At 36.8% G+C, this 16,773-nt stretch overlaps 1 protein-coding gene across 1 annotated transcript in view; it reads right to left on the minus strand.

The window, feature by feature from the left end:
* The window catches only part of TTC39B (tetratricopeptide repeat domain 39B), a 78,069-nt gene that overhangs the window by 47,933 nt on the left and 13,363 nt on the right, over positions 1-16,773 (minus strand). Inside the window, exon 2 of the mRNA XM_064735765.1 lies at positions 4,327-4,361. Within this exon, the coding sequence (XP_064591835.1) occupies positions 4,327-4,361 (35 nt within the window). The remainder of the gene's footprint in view (positions 1-4,326; positions 4,362-16,773) is intronic.

Here is a 16,773-nt window from a genome sequence, read left to right on the forward strand (position 1 = left end):
AATCTTGAAACTCACAATATAAAGTAGCTAGTGTGTCATATTTTTATATTTATGCAGCTATGAAAATATCTTCTAGACACAAGAAGTGCCTTTACTCGAACTTTTTACCAGTAACCTTGAAGGTCAAACATAAGAAAATAAAATATTGATGATTTAAATTGTCACAGCTGTTTCTCACCATCTCAAGACAATGCCAAAATGTGAGTTTAAACTTAGGAAGACAGGAACTGTCCCTAAAAGTTGTTGGCTTGCTGAATTAAAATTTGAATTTAGAGCCATTTCCTTAACTGTTCAATTTCATTCATGGACAAAGCACTCACATGTGCAGGTGTAACTGAAATCTTAACTACACATCTAAGATTACAAGGATAACCTGCTCTAACTTCCTTAAACACTTCTGGCCCTTAATCTATCACCCCAGTAATACCACACAGAGCTGCTTTGGCAGGATCAAGGATTAACAGTACACAGCTTCGGTCAGGCAAAGAAAATGCAAAAGAGAATCAACCAAGTATGTTGCTTTCTGCTGAAACTGATAAAGACAAAAAATCCCAGGAGTTCCATTCTTGATCAAAAATCATCTGTCTAATTTGCTTACAGAATGCAAGCTCCCACTCTTCCAATACTTAATGTTTTAAACACATTTAAGTGAGATCTCACTATCTTTCCACTGATGACATGACACAGGGTCTGGCGTCTAAAATTTCTAGAAAAATAGCACAACATCAAGACTTCCTCTGCATATGAGCTGCTTGAAGCCATCAGGCAGACCATTGCATTTCTTCCTAAAAACTACAACAGAGCATCTTCATACAGAGCATCTACATAACCACACAGCTATATATATAGAGCAGTTGCTCTAAATGCTGCTATTCATTTACATAAGCCTCTGATATTGGTTTAGTAAACAAAGGCACTATCTTTGCCTTTATCTCAAAGAGAAAGACTGCATGACAATCTAAGGCAGATTGAACTGACAAACATAACTTGATGGTTACTTATTCCTTTCACATACAGATGACATTTTAAAGAACAGTAAGTAAAATGAGATGGACAGAAATAGAAACAGAATTAGTATTTCTTACATGTTCTAAACAAATTGAGAACTTCAGAGGATAAAATATATACAGAAATCAAAATAGCAGTAGCAAGGTTAGTAGTACATGCTAAGCACAATACAGTGATGGTTAAAAACTGTTGAGAACTCAAACCGCCTTCAATCTAGTTGTAAAGCCAAAGACAATATAATTTAGAAAATTACACTTTGACAACAGAAAACATGAATATCTGCAAAGATTCAAAGAGATTTTCAGAATTCTCTATGAAGAGATTTTCAGAATTATTTGAAATTAAGGTAGCAAAAATATTTAAAAAAAAACCAGAGAAGTAGAGAATTATCTTGTTTAGTGAGACTGAAATTAAAGTTGCAGTTTTTCCACAGTAAAATTTAGGTATTGATGAGGCATTTTTAGCAAGCATTAAATAAAAGAATAAACCACACAAAATCTGCTCCATCTACGTATGTATATGCATGTTTTTGTATCTGTAGATGCTTGGCAGGCACTAGGTAACTCAGTCAAACACATCCACCCAGACCAAAACTTGGAAGCAAACACTCCAGTGCAAAAATGGTAAGAAACATCCTACCACAACAAAACTTCTTGTCAGAGGCTTCAGTTTCCACAACAGAAACCACAGTTTGTCTCTAGTTACTCAGTTCCTTTTACAACAGAATATGCCAATCAAACTAGCTCTGAGTTAACACAAACAGATAATAGTGAATTTACTTTGACATATATTCCACCTATTATCTTTGGAAGATTGAAGATGGTCTATCAAGTGTTACTATCAAACCAGTACTTTCAAAACTCAGTTACTTTTGTTGGCAGAGAAAATATTAAATGCTAGTGCTTGCTTTAAGTAAAATAGCAGAGTGACCCACTGTAATAGTCTTTCTTCACCTTTAGTACCAGTAAACAAAATTCACAGTAAATAACTCTGTTTAAAGGTTTCTTCATGTTTCTACAAAGCAAGTATTTTGTGATCATTACATGTTCTGGAGTTGCTGCTTATATCTACAGTAACTACCATGAGTAGAAGATGACAAAAGAGAATCTAATACATTTAAACCACTGGAGTAAAGACTGATTTTCTCCTGGGCCTGTCCTCAGACATGACAGCCAGCACATGGGATTTAAGGAAGAATTTTACCATATTAAGGTAACTTACTACCCTTTCAACATCTAACCTGCACAATCTGGTATCTGTCGGCAAGCAATAATATTAAAAGAAGTTGAAGTCAAGTTGGATTAGCACAATCATTCACTAGCATCTACTGGTGCAAAATACAGAGCCGTGTTACCCTATAGGTATTTTACACTAAGAATTGCAGAGTGATGTGTGAAATACATGAAGATCTGGTTGTTACACACTCTTTCCCAATTCTCTAAACCACCATGATGATCTGACAGAATCTGAACCAAAACTGATCTCAAAAGTAAATGTGAGCCTTTGTTGACCCAACTCCCTATAAAAAAAGGTCCATTTTAGTTAAATTCAATAAGATATAACTAACTGCAACAAAGCACTCAAACCAATGCCAGGCATCTCATCACAGAGCTCTAACAATGTCACCTTCCTATCCAAAACAAGGGAGAATGAAACACTGACACAGAAAAATTAAGAACGTGACTATTAACAACAGCAAAATAAAAAAAACCAGACACGCTTCCCAGAAACTTAAACCTCAAGCCATTCATTGCTTCAATATAGTAATGAAAAAACTACAATTAATTCTCTGTTCATAGATAGAGAAAACTCAGGAACAACCAGTATGGCATTAGATTTACAAAGGGCTTTCCCTCAGACAAACTACTAGCATCATTTGAAAACTAAAATCAAAGCATTTCAAGAAAGAGAAGATGGAAGACTTTCAGAAAACATTCCAAGTTTTTTTTTTCAATTTCTTAGCCATGTTTTTTTTAATAGTCATATCTTTGAAAGAATTTGAGAAAGGGAAGTCTAATCCAGTGAAGAATCCTGCCCAGATACAAAAAAATATACACACTCACTATGTTCAATGTGATGTTAAGTAACAAGATGGTTTTTTGCCCCGTTAATATTCTCTCTATCATCTTTCATTGACTCTTCTATACAATGCTTATTGCAGATGGATGCAATACTAGCCAGAATAAACTGACATCCTAACTTGTGTTATAAAAAGTGTACCTGTAAGTCAGCTATGAACACAGAAGAGACACTTGGGAAGAACAAATTATTTATTATTTATTTTGGCTCTGCATGCCAAAAATAAACAACCATGCCCAGCTCAGACATCAACAGAAAACAACAAAACCACTTTCTCATGGAACAAATGAACATTGGACAAATAGTTTCATATAGTATTTCAGAGTTACTCTTGTCCCTGTCCCAGGGGAGAACAGCAGCTGAAGAGATAAGTTACCCAATCATGGACAAACTGCAAGGCAGTCAAGGAAGAGTAAGTAATCTTTAACAGGAAGAATTTCCAACTTGAACATATCAGGTTCTTGTTTCCTTCTGAGTGTCAAGAAACAATGCTTAATTTTTCTCAGTTCTACACAGATCAGACTTTACTATTCTAGGTAAGATACAAACAGAGGGTCTGGCAATATGTAAAATACAATTTTCCAAGGCCATGGATGTTTTGGCCATGAAGTTCAGTCTAAACCAACTGCTGGTTCTAGAAGTGTTTTAGTGATCTGAGGATATCAGCACAAGTCCCTTCCTCATGTGTTTCATGGCATAAAAATGCAATAAAATCCTGGAGAAAAACTAAAACCACTTACAAACAGCAAAATGTGTTTTCATCACCGTTTAAGACAGTTGTTGCTTCAGAATGAGATCTTACAACAGAGAAATTACTATCTCACTTCATTAGGGGAAAACATCTGTGCAGCAGTATATTATAAGACAGAGCAACTTCCATTTTGAAAATCTTGCTTAGATAGTCTTGCATAATGTATGATCCAAAATTTTCCCAATAACGTTAAGTGACTATATTTTTTCACCATGCAAAAATGTCTAAAGCTGTCAGTATGTAACTCAGTTACTAGATTTCTGGTTTAATTTCTTACATTTGTCACATTTGTTGACAAATATTTCATCATATATATCAACCTACTCATACTTCCATTTCTCAACTCTTGAGGACTTTAACTGTTCTGAAAAATGTGAATGTAGTCAGTGCATATAAATTTATATTTCCCTGGAATGGTGTGCACACAGTATTCTATTTCTGTATATGGAGTTTCAACAAACATACATTAAAAAAAAAATTCTACTTACACAGGGATGTTTTCATAGGCATCTTCAAAGTTTTCCTGCAGAAGAAAAAAAGAAGTTTCAATATAATGTGCATTTGTTTTGTAGCACAGCAGAAATTTACCATTACCAGATAGCACTTACTTCTACAATAGACAGTAATCACCAGAATAGTCACAGTCTACTGACTCTTTGCTAAGCTTTCACTGCAAATCATTATACAGAGATATTTCCGATGGGCCTACTACATCAGACTACAGCTGAATTAAACCAAAGATGTTTTCCTTTTTAGGTTCTAAGCTTCCACCATGTAAATCACAGAAGGCAATACAGGCTTATGCCTCAGGAGTCTGCAGCACACGTCAGGATGCACTAGCTGAACAGTATAATCAACACACAAAACAAAAGGTGCATATACCTGATATGCAGGTTGGCCAGAGTACATACAAGAGGTCTGGAATGCATGACAGATAGCATGCACATACAGCTAGCTCCCACATTAAAAGCTGTTATGTCAACAGTTTAGTCCAGAAATCTGGAAGTTGTTGCTTTCCACCTAGATTCAAAGTTCTTTCAACCTAGATTCAAATTTCAAATTGAAATAAAGGAAGAAATGCACAAATGTAAAAAATGTAAAAACAAGCAGAACAGCTTAGCTCAAAGATCATTTATTTCTGTATCCAGTTTCCAAAACTGGGCTTTGGAAGTGTGTAGCAAGGACAAATGGGCTACAGCACTCCCTCACAAATCTCTCTCCACCTCACACTTTCCAGCCTCTGGCAACCCCAGGTATTCAAGGGCTAAATCGAGTCTGATCATCATGTGATTTTCAATAGATCTCTGTTCCTTCCAAATACCAGTTTCCTCAAGCGCATGTAGACTCTGTTTTATTCATGAGTTATAAAATTAGTAAGGAATTCATGAGCCTGATACCCATTTTGTGCAAAATAAGAATTTCTACTTGAACCTGGCTCCAGCTACCTTTGTTTAACAATTGCTAGTTTTATTTATTCAAAAAACAATAAAGAATCAATTTGTACTTACTCTTTTCTTAAAATTTTGAAAGCTTTTGTTACATCATCCAACTCACCTCTCTTCTGAGCCAAAGACTGCTACTTTACTCAGTCACTCTTCAATCAAAAACTATTTCCTACATGTAACTGTGTGTTCTGCTCTTTCCTTAAGAAAAACTAGAAGCATGATGGAACAGATTTTTAATATATCCTGGGAAGGAACCTCGAGGAGACTAACCCCCATTTCCGTACAACCCTTTTCAGTTAGCCTCTGGAGTCTGCCCCAGGCTAGACACTCTCAGCTCCCTCAGCCCCTCCTCACAGGATTTATGTTCCAGACCCTTCACCAGTTCCATGTCCTTTTTTATACATGCCACAGCACCTCACTGTCTGCCTTGGAATGAGGGGGACTAAATCAGAACACAGAATTTCAAGAGTGGTCTCATCAGAGCCAAATACAGGGATAACTTGAAAGAACTCAGAAAAAGCCATTTAAAAGAACTCAGAAAAAGCCAGTTAAATGATCCTCCTGATCTGTGGCGAACTGGAGTTTCAAAAGGCTGAATAGAAACCAACAGGAACATCCTGAACAGAAATTATGTTACTCATGTCTCACCCCAGACACTGACAGCAGTCACCAGTCTTCTAATAAACTCCTTCACTAAAGACTACTTGCCTCCTTTAGACACTTCTGGAGACAAAAGAAGAAATTCAGCGGAACAAACAAGGCAAAACACACTTATAGCTTTTGGAGCACAATTCCATTTCTCCTAAGAAGAAAAGGAGAAAGCAAAAGTCAACGTACTTTTAACTGTCAAGTACTTAGTAAAGAATAGTATAGACTGGAAATTCACATGAAAAAATTATCTGTGATTTGACTCTTTTGCAGGCTCTTTTACACCTTCATACAAGGGCAGCACCTCCATTCAGGAAGAAACAGAGAGAGAATCTGCATTCTGTCTAGCTAAACACCTCCTTTGCCTGGTGGCTTCTGAGTTTTGACTCCTGTCATTCACACTGTTCAAATGGCTGTCCAAGCATTTAAAAGGATGAAGTACAACCTTAATCTTTTTCCCCAAACACCAAGGCATATGCATAGGGAATAGTCACAGACTTTCAAGGGACTCCTCAAAGGTGCTGAAAACAAAATCACTGAAGGCAGCTTCTATGTAAAAAAAAAAAAAAAACAAAACCAAAAACAACCAAAAAAAAAAAAACCAAACAAAAAACAACAAAAACCAGCAAAACAACAAAAAACCAAAAAGCTGATCCATAGGTATTTCTGAATTTTCCCATGTCTTCCTATTCTCACTGCATGCAAAATGGATGTTAGAAAGTCTTCAAATTGATATCTTAGTCCCATTTCCACAGGCTTGTACAAGTTTGCAGTTGACTTTACAGACTCTCAGAAAAAAAGATGGGGGCAGTAGAAGAGAAGCCTAGCCATTTTCTACTCCATTCCACGCCCATTACAATCAAAAACTGACATTATCCTAATGTGTAAAGTTAAGGACTGAAACAAAGGTAACCAGAATAGCTTCTCCCTCATCAAGTTCTAGGAGTGATCACATTCCTACCATGAAACAAATTATTTAAAAAGTACTCAGAACATATTCACTTTTTCCAGTAGTCTGTTAAAATCTACTTGTAAATTAAGTCTATTCAACAAAAAAATTGAGTGAAATGTTACATAAAATACACAGCATCTTAAAGGCCTAAGCGTGTATTTAATATACAAAAGTGTACACATACGCATATGTCAATACAAAAAATAAAATCAAGTGATTGATAATGTTTGTCTGCTCTTCAAAGTACGGAAGAACAAAAACATGGACAGATGCATTCTTGCACATTCAATTAAAGCCTAGTAAGGTTTCTATTTTCAAGTGCTCATTCCAGCACTACAAGTTGCAGCTGACACAGCTGAGAAGCCACAACAGTTTCCAGAGGTGCTCGTTCATTTCAGTCTACAGCAAAGCAGGCTATTTAATGCAAGGGACGTGTTTTTACTTAGCACAAAAAAAGGGCATTGTCAGGCATTGGCAAGTTCCTTCAAGACTGAATGTGACCTCCACACTTTAGCACAAAACACCATTTCCATTATTTACATGGCTGAAGAGACTGAGGGGGATGCATTCATTTACTCCGCCTGATCCAGGTTTGTCCTGCAGCAGGTCCCAAAGATACTGCTCCAGTGTATCCTTGCTATAATGGCATCCTGTCCACAGAACATACATACAGCAGAAATCCTCAGGAAATACAAACTGTAGTTAAATGTACAAAAAGGACAACAAAGTCTTTTTTCAGACACTCCACTCAGAAAAAGAAATACACGAGCATGTAAACTAGCACCAAGAGAAACAGTTTGACAACTATCTTGCTCAATACAATGCTGGTTAATGCTGCAATCCACAGGTTTTTAGAGCATTTTTTCCAGAGTACACTTCAATCCAAGAATTTAAAACACAAAAAAATATGCAAAACTGCCACTAGATGGCATGACTCAGACGTTTCCACAGATATCTGAAAATCATTAGCACAAGATTTATCAAAATAGTGTATCAATATCAAAATAGAATATCAAAATTTATCAGGAGTCTGAAAAATTATGTTTCTTGAATTGCACATTCTTTGATTTTGTTTGTTTGATAACTGCATTATTTCTTTATATCTTTGTGATGCATCCTTTTCAAGATGCAATCAGGCTTAAAAATTAAGTTTACATAACATAAAGATACTACTATGTTTTGTGATGCAAAGAAAGTGAAAATCAGAGACATAAATGGACACAGTGTACTAATGCAGAAGAAGGGGAGAGTTCCTGCACTCTAGCAAGAAACCACTCACAGCAGACACTTCACCTCTCAAGCTTCACAAAAGCAGCATGTCAGGATGGTTCTTTAACTAATATAAGAACATCTACCTACACTTTTGTTCTAATGCACTGGAAGAAAGAAGAAACAACTTGCCTTGCTTATTAGAGATTCTAGCATCAAATGTGAATTCTACTTTCTTCCACATTCATCATAAATCAACTCTAAGGAAATTTCAGACTACATCCTGTGACTCCTCAACTGTTTTTAAGTTCACTAAATATTTTATCATGCTAAGCATTTAAACACTGCTCTTTTCCAAGTGAAGCAGGCCGATTTGATCAATCTAAACTATTCCTTTAAAATTCAGATTTATGATAAAATATGACTACCAAGTAGGTGACGAAGCATCTGGTTCTCCTCACTGAAAACATTACTTCAAAAAACTAAATCCAATAGTATCTAGATACAGCAGACACAATTTGGAATTCATACTGATTGGGCAAAGGAAACAAGGCTCCACCAAAAGTGTTATCCCAAAAATATAAACATAACATGAAAAAGGGTCCTTATTAATTCAACAGACAAATGAGACCACATAAAATAATGAATTCCTACCCAGCATTTAATACTATTGCTCTACCACATTCCTTGTCCTTATCACAGCTCTATTTTGTCAGTATTAAATAAAGAAAAGTTTTAAAGTGCATTGAAAAACCATAAACTTATCTGTAATACCCTACTTGGGAAAGCCACATATTAAGTTATTGCAAAGCATGGGAATCCATGAAGATAGTTGCATATTTAACAAGCATATGCACTTTAAGATGCTTTTGTTAAAACTTCTGTTCAAGTATGTGTACATCTAACTACTCTTTCACTCTTTTGTAATTCAGTCTCACCCCATGTTCTTCTCAAAAAAGCCATCAATGCTAGGTGAAAGTGATGCACAGGAAACCCAGTCTCTGGCCTCAGGCATGCTGCCCTACATACTCAACTGCCTGCAGCTGCCCATGAAAGCTCAATTACCATTTTGGAAGTTGGTGACTGAATTCTACTTGAAGAGAAAAAGGCTTCACTGAGAGGTCTAAATTTTCTTAACCAAAAAGAAAAGATAACACACCTTTCACTGTGTTCACATTAAAGTTGTCACTCTGTATGTGGATTCATCCCCCAGGACTTAAGGGACTTTAATAAAACTTAGCTGACAAGTTCAGATGCAGCTTTCTAAAATTACAGGAGAGGCTTCCTATTGACCCTGGCTAAAAGTTGGCAGACTCAGCCGAAACAGCACTAGCATATACACTGCATGTGGGAGTATGCATTAAACTCTTTGCCTTTGGTAATACTGAACACAGGAAAAACATGCAACCATGGGAAGACAGTGGATGAGGTATAAGAAGAAACTGACCTACAATGCTTGTAATATGAAGGGAGACTACAAAAGACGTTCCATGCGGTCTTCATTTTATTGCAGATGAGTAATGTAACAGCTGGCTCTTGCAATTAAGAGGTAGATATTATGTGGATGTTAAAATGTATAGTGATGTTATTGTAATACATCCTCCCATAGTCCTCTTTCCCCTTCCCCCTTGTCAGGACATTTGGAGAAGGCCAGCTTGTTACCAGGAGGCACGATGTGACAACACCTGACCTCCAATCAAGATGTAATAAAGTCATCTCCAGCAACAGATGGCAGAGCAGGAGTTGACTGACAAAACTCTGAGAGGGGGCTAAGGATATAAAAGGCAGAGCATCCATTTTGTAGAGGAGCATGTGGCTTATAGTCACAGGGACTCCCAGGACTGCAATTTTTTCTTATTCAGCCCTTTGTTGCAATTTTTGTTAAGGTTTAATAAAGCTGTTAAAATTTTAAAAGTGAGGGTTGTTTCTCACAATTTCAAAGACGAAACCAGTTTCCAAACAGCTTCTCTAAGTTATCAGTCACCATATACTCTTAATATCAAATGGAACAGAATATAAATCCCCCTTTTCTGTTAAGAAATTTTGTGACTGTTTTTTTTCTCCTTATCCTTAGCCAGGACTAAAAATAATTATAGCCAGGAATAAAAAATTATTCAAAGAAACTGGTGGCTAAGGATTTTTCATTTCTGGTCCACAAAAGTGATAACCTAAAAACACTGTGCATTTAAAAGTTACCAAACATTATAGCAATATGAAAGCTCCTTAGAATATGAAAGCTCCAGAATACCAAACAACAACATGCTATCTCTCCACTTAGCTGACTTGACTGAACTGAGAACTGCTAATAGAAGCTGGAAAATAACAATGAACACCAACACAACTCCCTGACAGACAAGTAGGGAAGACCCTTGCTCAGGTGAAGACCCATCCCTGTGATCATGTAACTTGTATGGAAATCATTAACTAAATAGAGGGGCTGTACATGGGAGGTTGCTAACACTGAACTCTGCATCTAAATAATGGCATGGGAAGCCTGGAAGGGCATGCTTGACTTGTGGAATACCATTGAGCACCCAGTCTTGCGCAACTCTGAAATAAATAAATAATCAATGTCCCTCTTGTGGAATTATTAGCTTGTTGCACATCAGTTAACAAATCTGGTTTTTGTGGACAACACTCTAAAGCATCAAGTATCAGAAATTACTACTTCACAAAAAAGAATGATGGAGGTGAACGAAAGAGCAACTTATCGGTCTTAAATGACGAAAATTTAGTTTGTGAGACTGTTCAGTCCAAAATAAATACATCCAGCCATGAAAATTGGTTTTGACTCATCTGAAGTTAAGAGAAGTAGGGTAACACAGCTACACACATCTACAAACTGCAGATAGTACCTGCATGAACTAAAAAAAGAGAAGCAGTTCTGAGAACTTGACTTAGGAAACCATCTATTAATATGCAGGAAAGGTGTCCATAAAAATCGGATGGCAGTGGCAGAACAACTGTTGCTTAAATGGGCAGTTGCATGAGAAAACCCGACTCAGTACTACGTATTTTCCCATACGTTAGGAAACAAAATACCCAGCATTACAGCAGGATCCAAGAGGTTATTTGTGATGTATCTTCAGCTAATTCATAAAGTATTGATGTAAAGAAGATGTATTTTGATGAGCCAAATAAAATTTAGGTTTCATCTCAAAAATTTAAGATGCTTTTCACTTCCAAGTATTTCTGTAGAATTGACAAAATTTTGCATTAAAAAGTGCGTAAAAATCATAACTTTTTAAGTACTGCTTCATTAGACTTCATAGCAGTTTCTTACAGAAAAGAGCAACCTACTCTACAAGCCAGTAGAAAATAAAATGGAAGTTAAACTACATCTTTATGTTTACCGGCAAAAAAAAACCCCAACACAGGAGAGAAACATCATTTCAATGCTATCTTGGCAGAGAAACAACTTGGGGGAGCAGAGGAAGGAAAAGCTATCTCCCAGTCTTCATCTCTGTCACCTACATATGCTTTATTTGACACTTCGACACCAGATCCAGGTATTAACAATTAATAGCCTTGGAAGAGAAACAACTGAATAACACACAGTTCAAAGGGGAAGGAGATGATGAAGTTGTTACAAAACAGGAAAATTATTTCCCCTTGCCAGAGACAGAAATAGCCTTGAGGCAGCAAGAATGGAATGAAAATGCATAAGTTCTGCTCTACACAGTACAACCAAGTTTCACATGAAAAGTAAAAAGTAAAATTATTTCTCTAAAAAAAGCGTACATTTTTGTGGTTACATATTATTTCAGATTTTTTGGTTTGAACTATAAACATAACTCATCTGCTTTTTAAAAACTCTCAAGATTATTTGCCTAAAATAAGAGTGTTTTTCCAGAGAGCTGAGTGTACAGACAATGGTCGTTGTTTTGGAGAAGCTGTGTTTTCTACTGCAGATGAAGAACTTCAGTAGTCAGAAGCCAAATAACAGACTTGGTAATTCAGACTTACTTATTCACTCTCATCTAAATAGAACATGCCACATTCAAAACTTGGTTGGGAGTCATGCTTTAACAACAACAACAAAAAAGAAACTAAAACCAAACCACAAAACCAAAATGACACCAAATATTACAACGCCAGAAACACATCCACACACCAAGAAGAAATGTGGATCTGATACGGTAAAACTCACTTTTGCTAGAAGTTAGGTTAACTAAAGAACTGATGAACAATTAGAAACTAAAACAAATTTCAGTGTCATTTAGCTTGAAAATTAGATGTCAGTAACCACAAGAACAAAGGCTTCCCCATTACAGTCTGCAACACAGTGGCCTTCTGATTTTGGCTGCTGGTCACCCAAAAATTTCCAAAAGATACAAGAAAATTGAGTCTTTAAAAAATATATATACCCTCCATTTTTACACAGAACAGACATTTGCAATGGAAACAACTGTTATAATTAAGAGCAGCTAACCAACATGTTACAGAAAGTAGACAGTTCCTACTCTGCCTTCAACTGCATGCAGCCAGATGATTCTTAGACAGCTATACGGTAAAAACCAGGGCAAGACCAAGAACAAACTGCAGTCACATGTGTCAGGCTGGTTGCATACCAAAGGCAGCCTCAAGATTAAGGTTTTTCTGAACCTACTTGTAAAGACGGGCAGTGACATTTTAAAAACTGGTATCACTCTCACCAGCTATTAACTGGGCAAGCTTCTACTGTTTTAAACAGCATCCTTCCTTCATGACTGAAAAGTGGAAAAATCAGCAGATTCAGCTACGCACTCACCAAGTAAAGCATTATGACTACTTTAATTGACATACAAATGGCTGCTGTCAACAGTTATCCATGATCGGATTCATATCCAACATGCTGCCCAAGAACGCGTAATAGAGTTTCAGTTAAAAGTTGGCTAAACACCAGGACAACTTTACTTAGTGTTGACAGTGGCTTCTTCTTCCTATTCAACCTGCAGTTCTTTCTACAAAGGAAGCACTTCTAAGAGGCAGAAGAATAGGATAGTAGCATAGAACTTTACTGCTGCAATAAAGCTTTCATCTTCCTAGCTGATCACCTTTTCTGCGTGTCTCACACAAACCTCCCTGGGCACCCCAAGACCAAAGGCATGTCATGTAGCTTCTATCTGTTTGAAAGTGGTACTGGAAAAAAAAAACAAACCAAAACAAACAAACAAAACCAAACAACAACAACAGAACAAACAAACCACATAATCAAGAGTTCAACATTAATTACATTTGCACCAAAGTGCACTCCTCATAGAAAATCTCTACAAATATTGCATGTGATTCTATTCTTGGTCATCTTCATCAAACAAAACTGATTGCCAAGCAATCTTAAACTGAAAGGCAAATACAATCAGCTTGTCTGGATACATCTTCTTTTTCCTACAGTAGAAAGAGAAATTTGAGAAGAACGCAAAAGCTAGTACGGGGCCTGAGAAGACTGAAAGAATACAAAAGCATTCTTCTCAAAAGAGATACTACACAAGGGAAAACACTAAGCTTGTCCTTCCTAGCCATAAGAAAGATTATTCAGTCAAATTAATTCTTGCAGCAGACAAGCCTCTAAGTATTTCAAGAACTCCGTGTCAAGCTCATCAGTTTTTGTAAAATCTTGTACCATCATTCAGTCATTCCACAGAAATTGCATAAAACACCACTGAAATCAAAAAGAATTTTAGGATGCTATTTATTATGTTTATAAAGTTAGCAAGAGTTCTACTACATCGTTCTAGTCCTAATAATTCCAACATGAGTAAGTACTAGTTACAGCTGTTTTTCCAGGACACTGGACACAGGCATGGATGAGATACCACTGCTGAAAAACCAATTTCATAAGGCTTTTCCTACTTTAAGCCACACAGCTTAACAATAAACTTTCAATAAGCTTCTGTTGGCTTCCAATTTCATTATTATTTTTCATTTGATAAAAGAGGTGGACACAACGTAATTTCAGAGACAGAAGCAGAGAGCACTTTGAGACACTAACTGAAAGTAGAGCAGCAGAAAGAGAGCAAGTTAACTCTCTCAACATAGGCAGTCAAGGCATGAGCAACTTGAAAGTTACTAGCCACACTGAACTGAAACCAAAAAGCTTGGTCTTCCACAATCTGGGAAGGTTAGTATTTCCTAGCCAGCGACCTACCATCTATTTTAGTTCAGAATTGGCTCTCTCTCATCAAGTTTAACTTTCCATGACTCAGTAAAATCCACAGAAACTTCAGCTCAGTTTAGTCAAAGGATCACTAGACAGTTTGCTGATAATGAAATGTTATCACTTCAAGAGATAGGGTATCAGTAGATAAGAAGCCAAGATACTTTTTGCCCTCACTTGAGTCAACACAACCTACCAAATAAAATAAAAGTTATGTGAAGAGGAAAGAAAAATATGATTGGAAGATCCGTTTAACAAACAACAGAAAACAGCTCTTATTGAAGGTGGAGTATCATGTTTCCGGTCTCACAAGGGTAGGTCTATTTAGCATTTTCATCTAACCTTTCCACATTCATTCCCATACTTCAGTGTTTGTAATGTGACTGATGAGGCAGAACCTGACAGTTTTTACTTACACATAACTCATACATAGGATGGATTAAACACAAAGACATAGAGAAAGTCAAGCTGCAATTACCATTAAGAGACAGTCCTTACTCAACGTAAGAAACAGACACAGTGGAGTCTACTTCCCACTAAAGCAAAATATAGATAGCTAGACAAAGAGCACATTGTGTTGTCCTGGACTTTACTAAGCAATTTCATATAAAGATGCTTGATACTTACCACTTCCAAGAGATGTCTAAAGCTACCTGGAAAAACCCTAATTATGGTTCACCATGCACTTAATATAGACTATGCAGACAAAATCAAATTACAGCTTCCCTAGAGGGCTATTTTGTCAGTGTTACAGAATGCTTACAAACTACAATGTAATCAACAATCCTATATTAAATCTCATTCAAGACACATTACTTTGCCACTGGTGATATTAATACATTACAGAGATGACCCCAAGTTGGGGAACAGAACAGGTTTACCTCATATTAAAAACAATCTCCCTGTAACTAATAAAGGCTAGCTTTGCCTGTAACAAATAAAAAAAGATGAAAGGGGCATAAAAATTATTATCTTAGGTTTTAACCTTCTCCTGTCTTCCTCTGGTTAAGTATCTGCTTGACTATACAGCTGATCACTCATTTGTAAAGAATATGAACTGTAATAGCAGTTGCTGCATATTTAGCACCACAAGGTTCTATTTTATGTGAAAATCAATTTAAGTTATTTTTCTTAACTGATGCATTTCCTTTAAAAGAAGATCTTGCTGCAGTAATGGTAATTCCAACAACCCTATTTTTGATTAAGTTGTTCTTATTTCAGAACTTCAAAGTCTCTATATTTTCTGATCCATGAGCAGTACTAACTGCAGTAACAGAAGAGACCTTTAGAAATCAACTTTATCTAGAGTTAAAAGTGGCTGTAATGCAAGATGAAAGCAGCGACTTTTGTCCAGAGCACGGCTTGTTCTCTCTTTGCAAGACTAGCTTCCATCTCTTCTGAAAACTACTTTATATATTTTCATTACCAGAAAAGCATTGTCAAAAGGTAATTTAAAAACATTACTAGTATAAAATCAGCTAATGATTAACTACTTTATATGCATTCTAGGGAGTTTGTTCTTTCCACCAGAAAAAAAAAAGCCAGACAAACACCTAACACAGAAATACGGCGTCACATTCAGACCAAATGTCACATTAAATTACACTAAGCAGAATCAGATCTTGACTTAACCAGCCAGTAAGCTAAAGTGTTAGTTCTTCCTGGGCTACTTACAGGCAAACACAAAAAGAACACGTTCTCATTTGAAGTTACAGTAATTCTTGCAAGAAAATAAAACAGAAAAACCCTACAAGTAACACAAAAATTTCATTACATTCAAGTAATAGTTAGCCTATTAATGCCCCCCTAAATTTTGGTAATGTGCCAAGTGTCCATGTAAGTCTACAGCTTTACTTCTTCTGTCATGTCTCCCCCAATGTCAATTCTTCCTCCAGTCCATCCCCAAGCAGAGCATGGTATTTCTTCAGGTACTGCAGGATCCAGAACAGAGACAACAAATGGACTACACAAGTGCACTGAAAGCAGCATGTGTTTCCCAGTCGGAAGCTGTAACATCTGACAGACAGTTGTAGTTCCATTCCCCAGCATGCACACCCCCCAGTACAGCTTACTGACGTCATGGGGAATTTATAGCCTTTGAAAAATCTAGCTGGCATGTAATAACAAGGACAGGATTAATAAGCAGTTGTTACCAGATGTGTCACTCCTTCTACCCAAAGGGTCACTTTACCACAAATGTAAGTTTACAGTTTGTCAGCGCCTCTAGGCAGCTGCTCATGCACACACACTCCCCCCTCCTCCTCCTCCAGAGTACTCATGGGCAATCAGTGCACTGGCTCCTCTGCAGCAAGCCCACACCGAACTAAGTGTCTCTGCCTCTCATGACTCATACGTTGCAAAGGAAATCCTGCATGAACCACACAACGGTTCAATCCAAAGCACTCAACCTCCTCTTGCACCCTTTCTTCCTTCCACCAGCACCCAGAGACACAGAACAGAAAAAAATCCAAAAATGTTACATGAGGTGTAGAGATCTTCTTTTAAATTATGGAAAGGGAAGTATCAGACAGACAATTTTTCCAGG

The sequence above is a fragment of the Zonotrichia leucophrys genome, chromosome Z, assembly GCF_028769735.1.
Source record: "Zonotrichia leucophrys gambelii isolate GWCS_2022_RI chromosome Z, RI_Zleu_2.0, whole genome shotgun sequence".
In the NCBI taxonomy this organism is placed as follows: Eukaryota; Metazoa; Chordata; class Aves; order Passeriformes; family Passerellidae; genus Zonotrichia; species Zonotrichia leucophrys.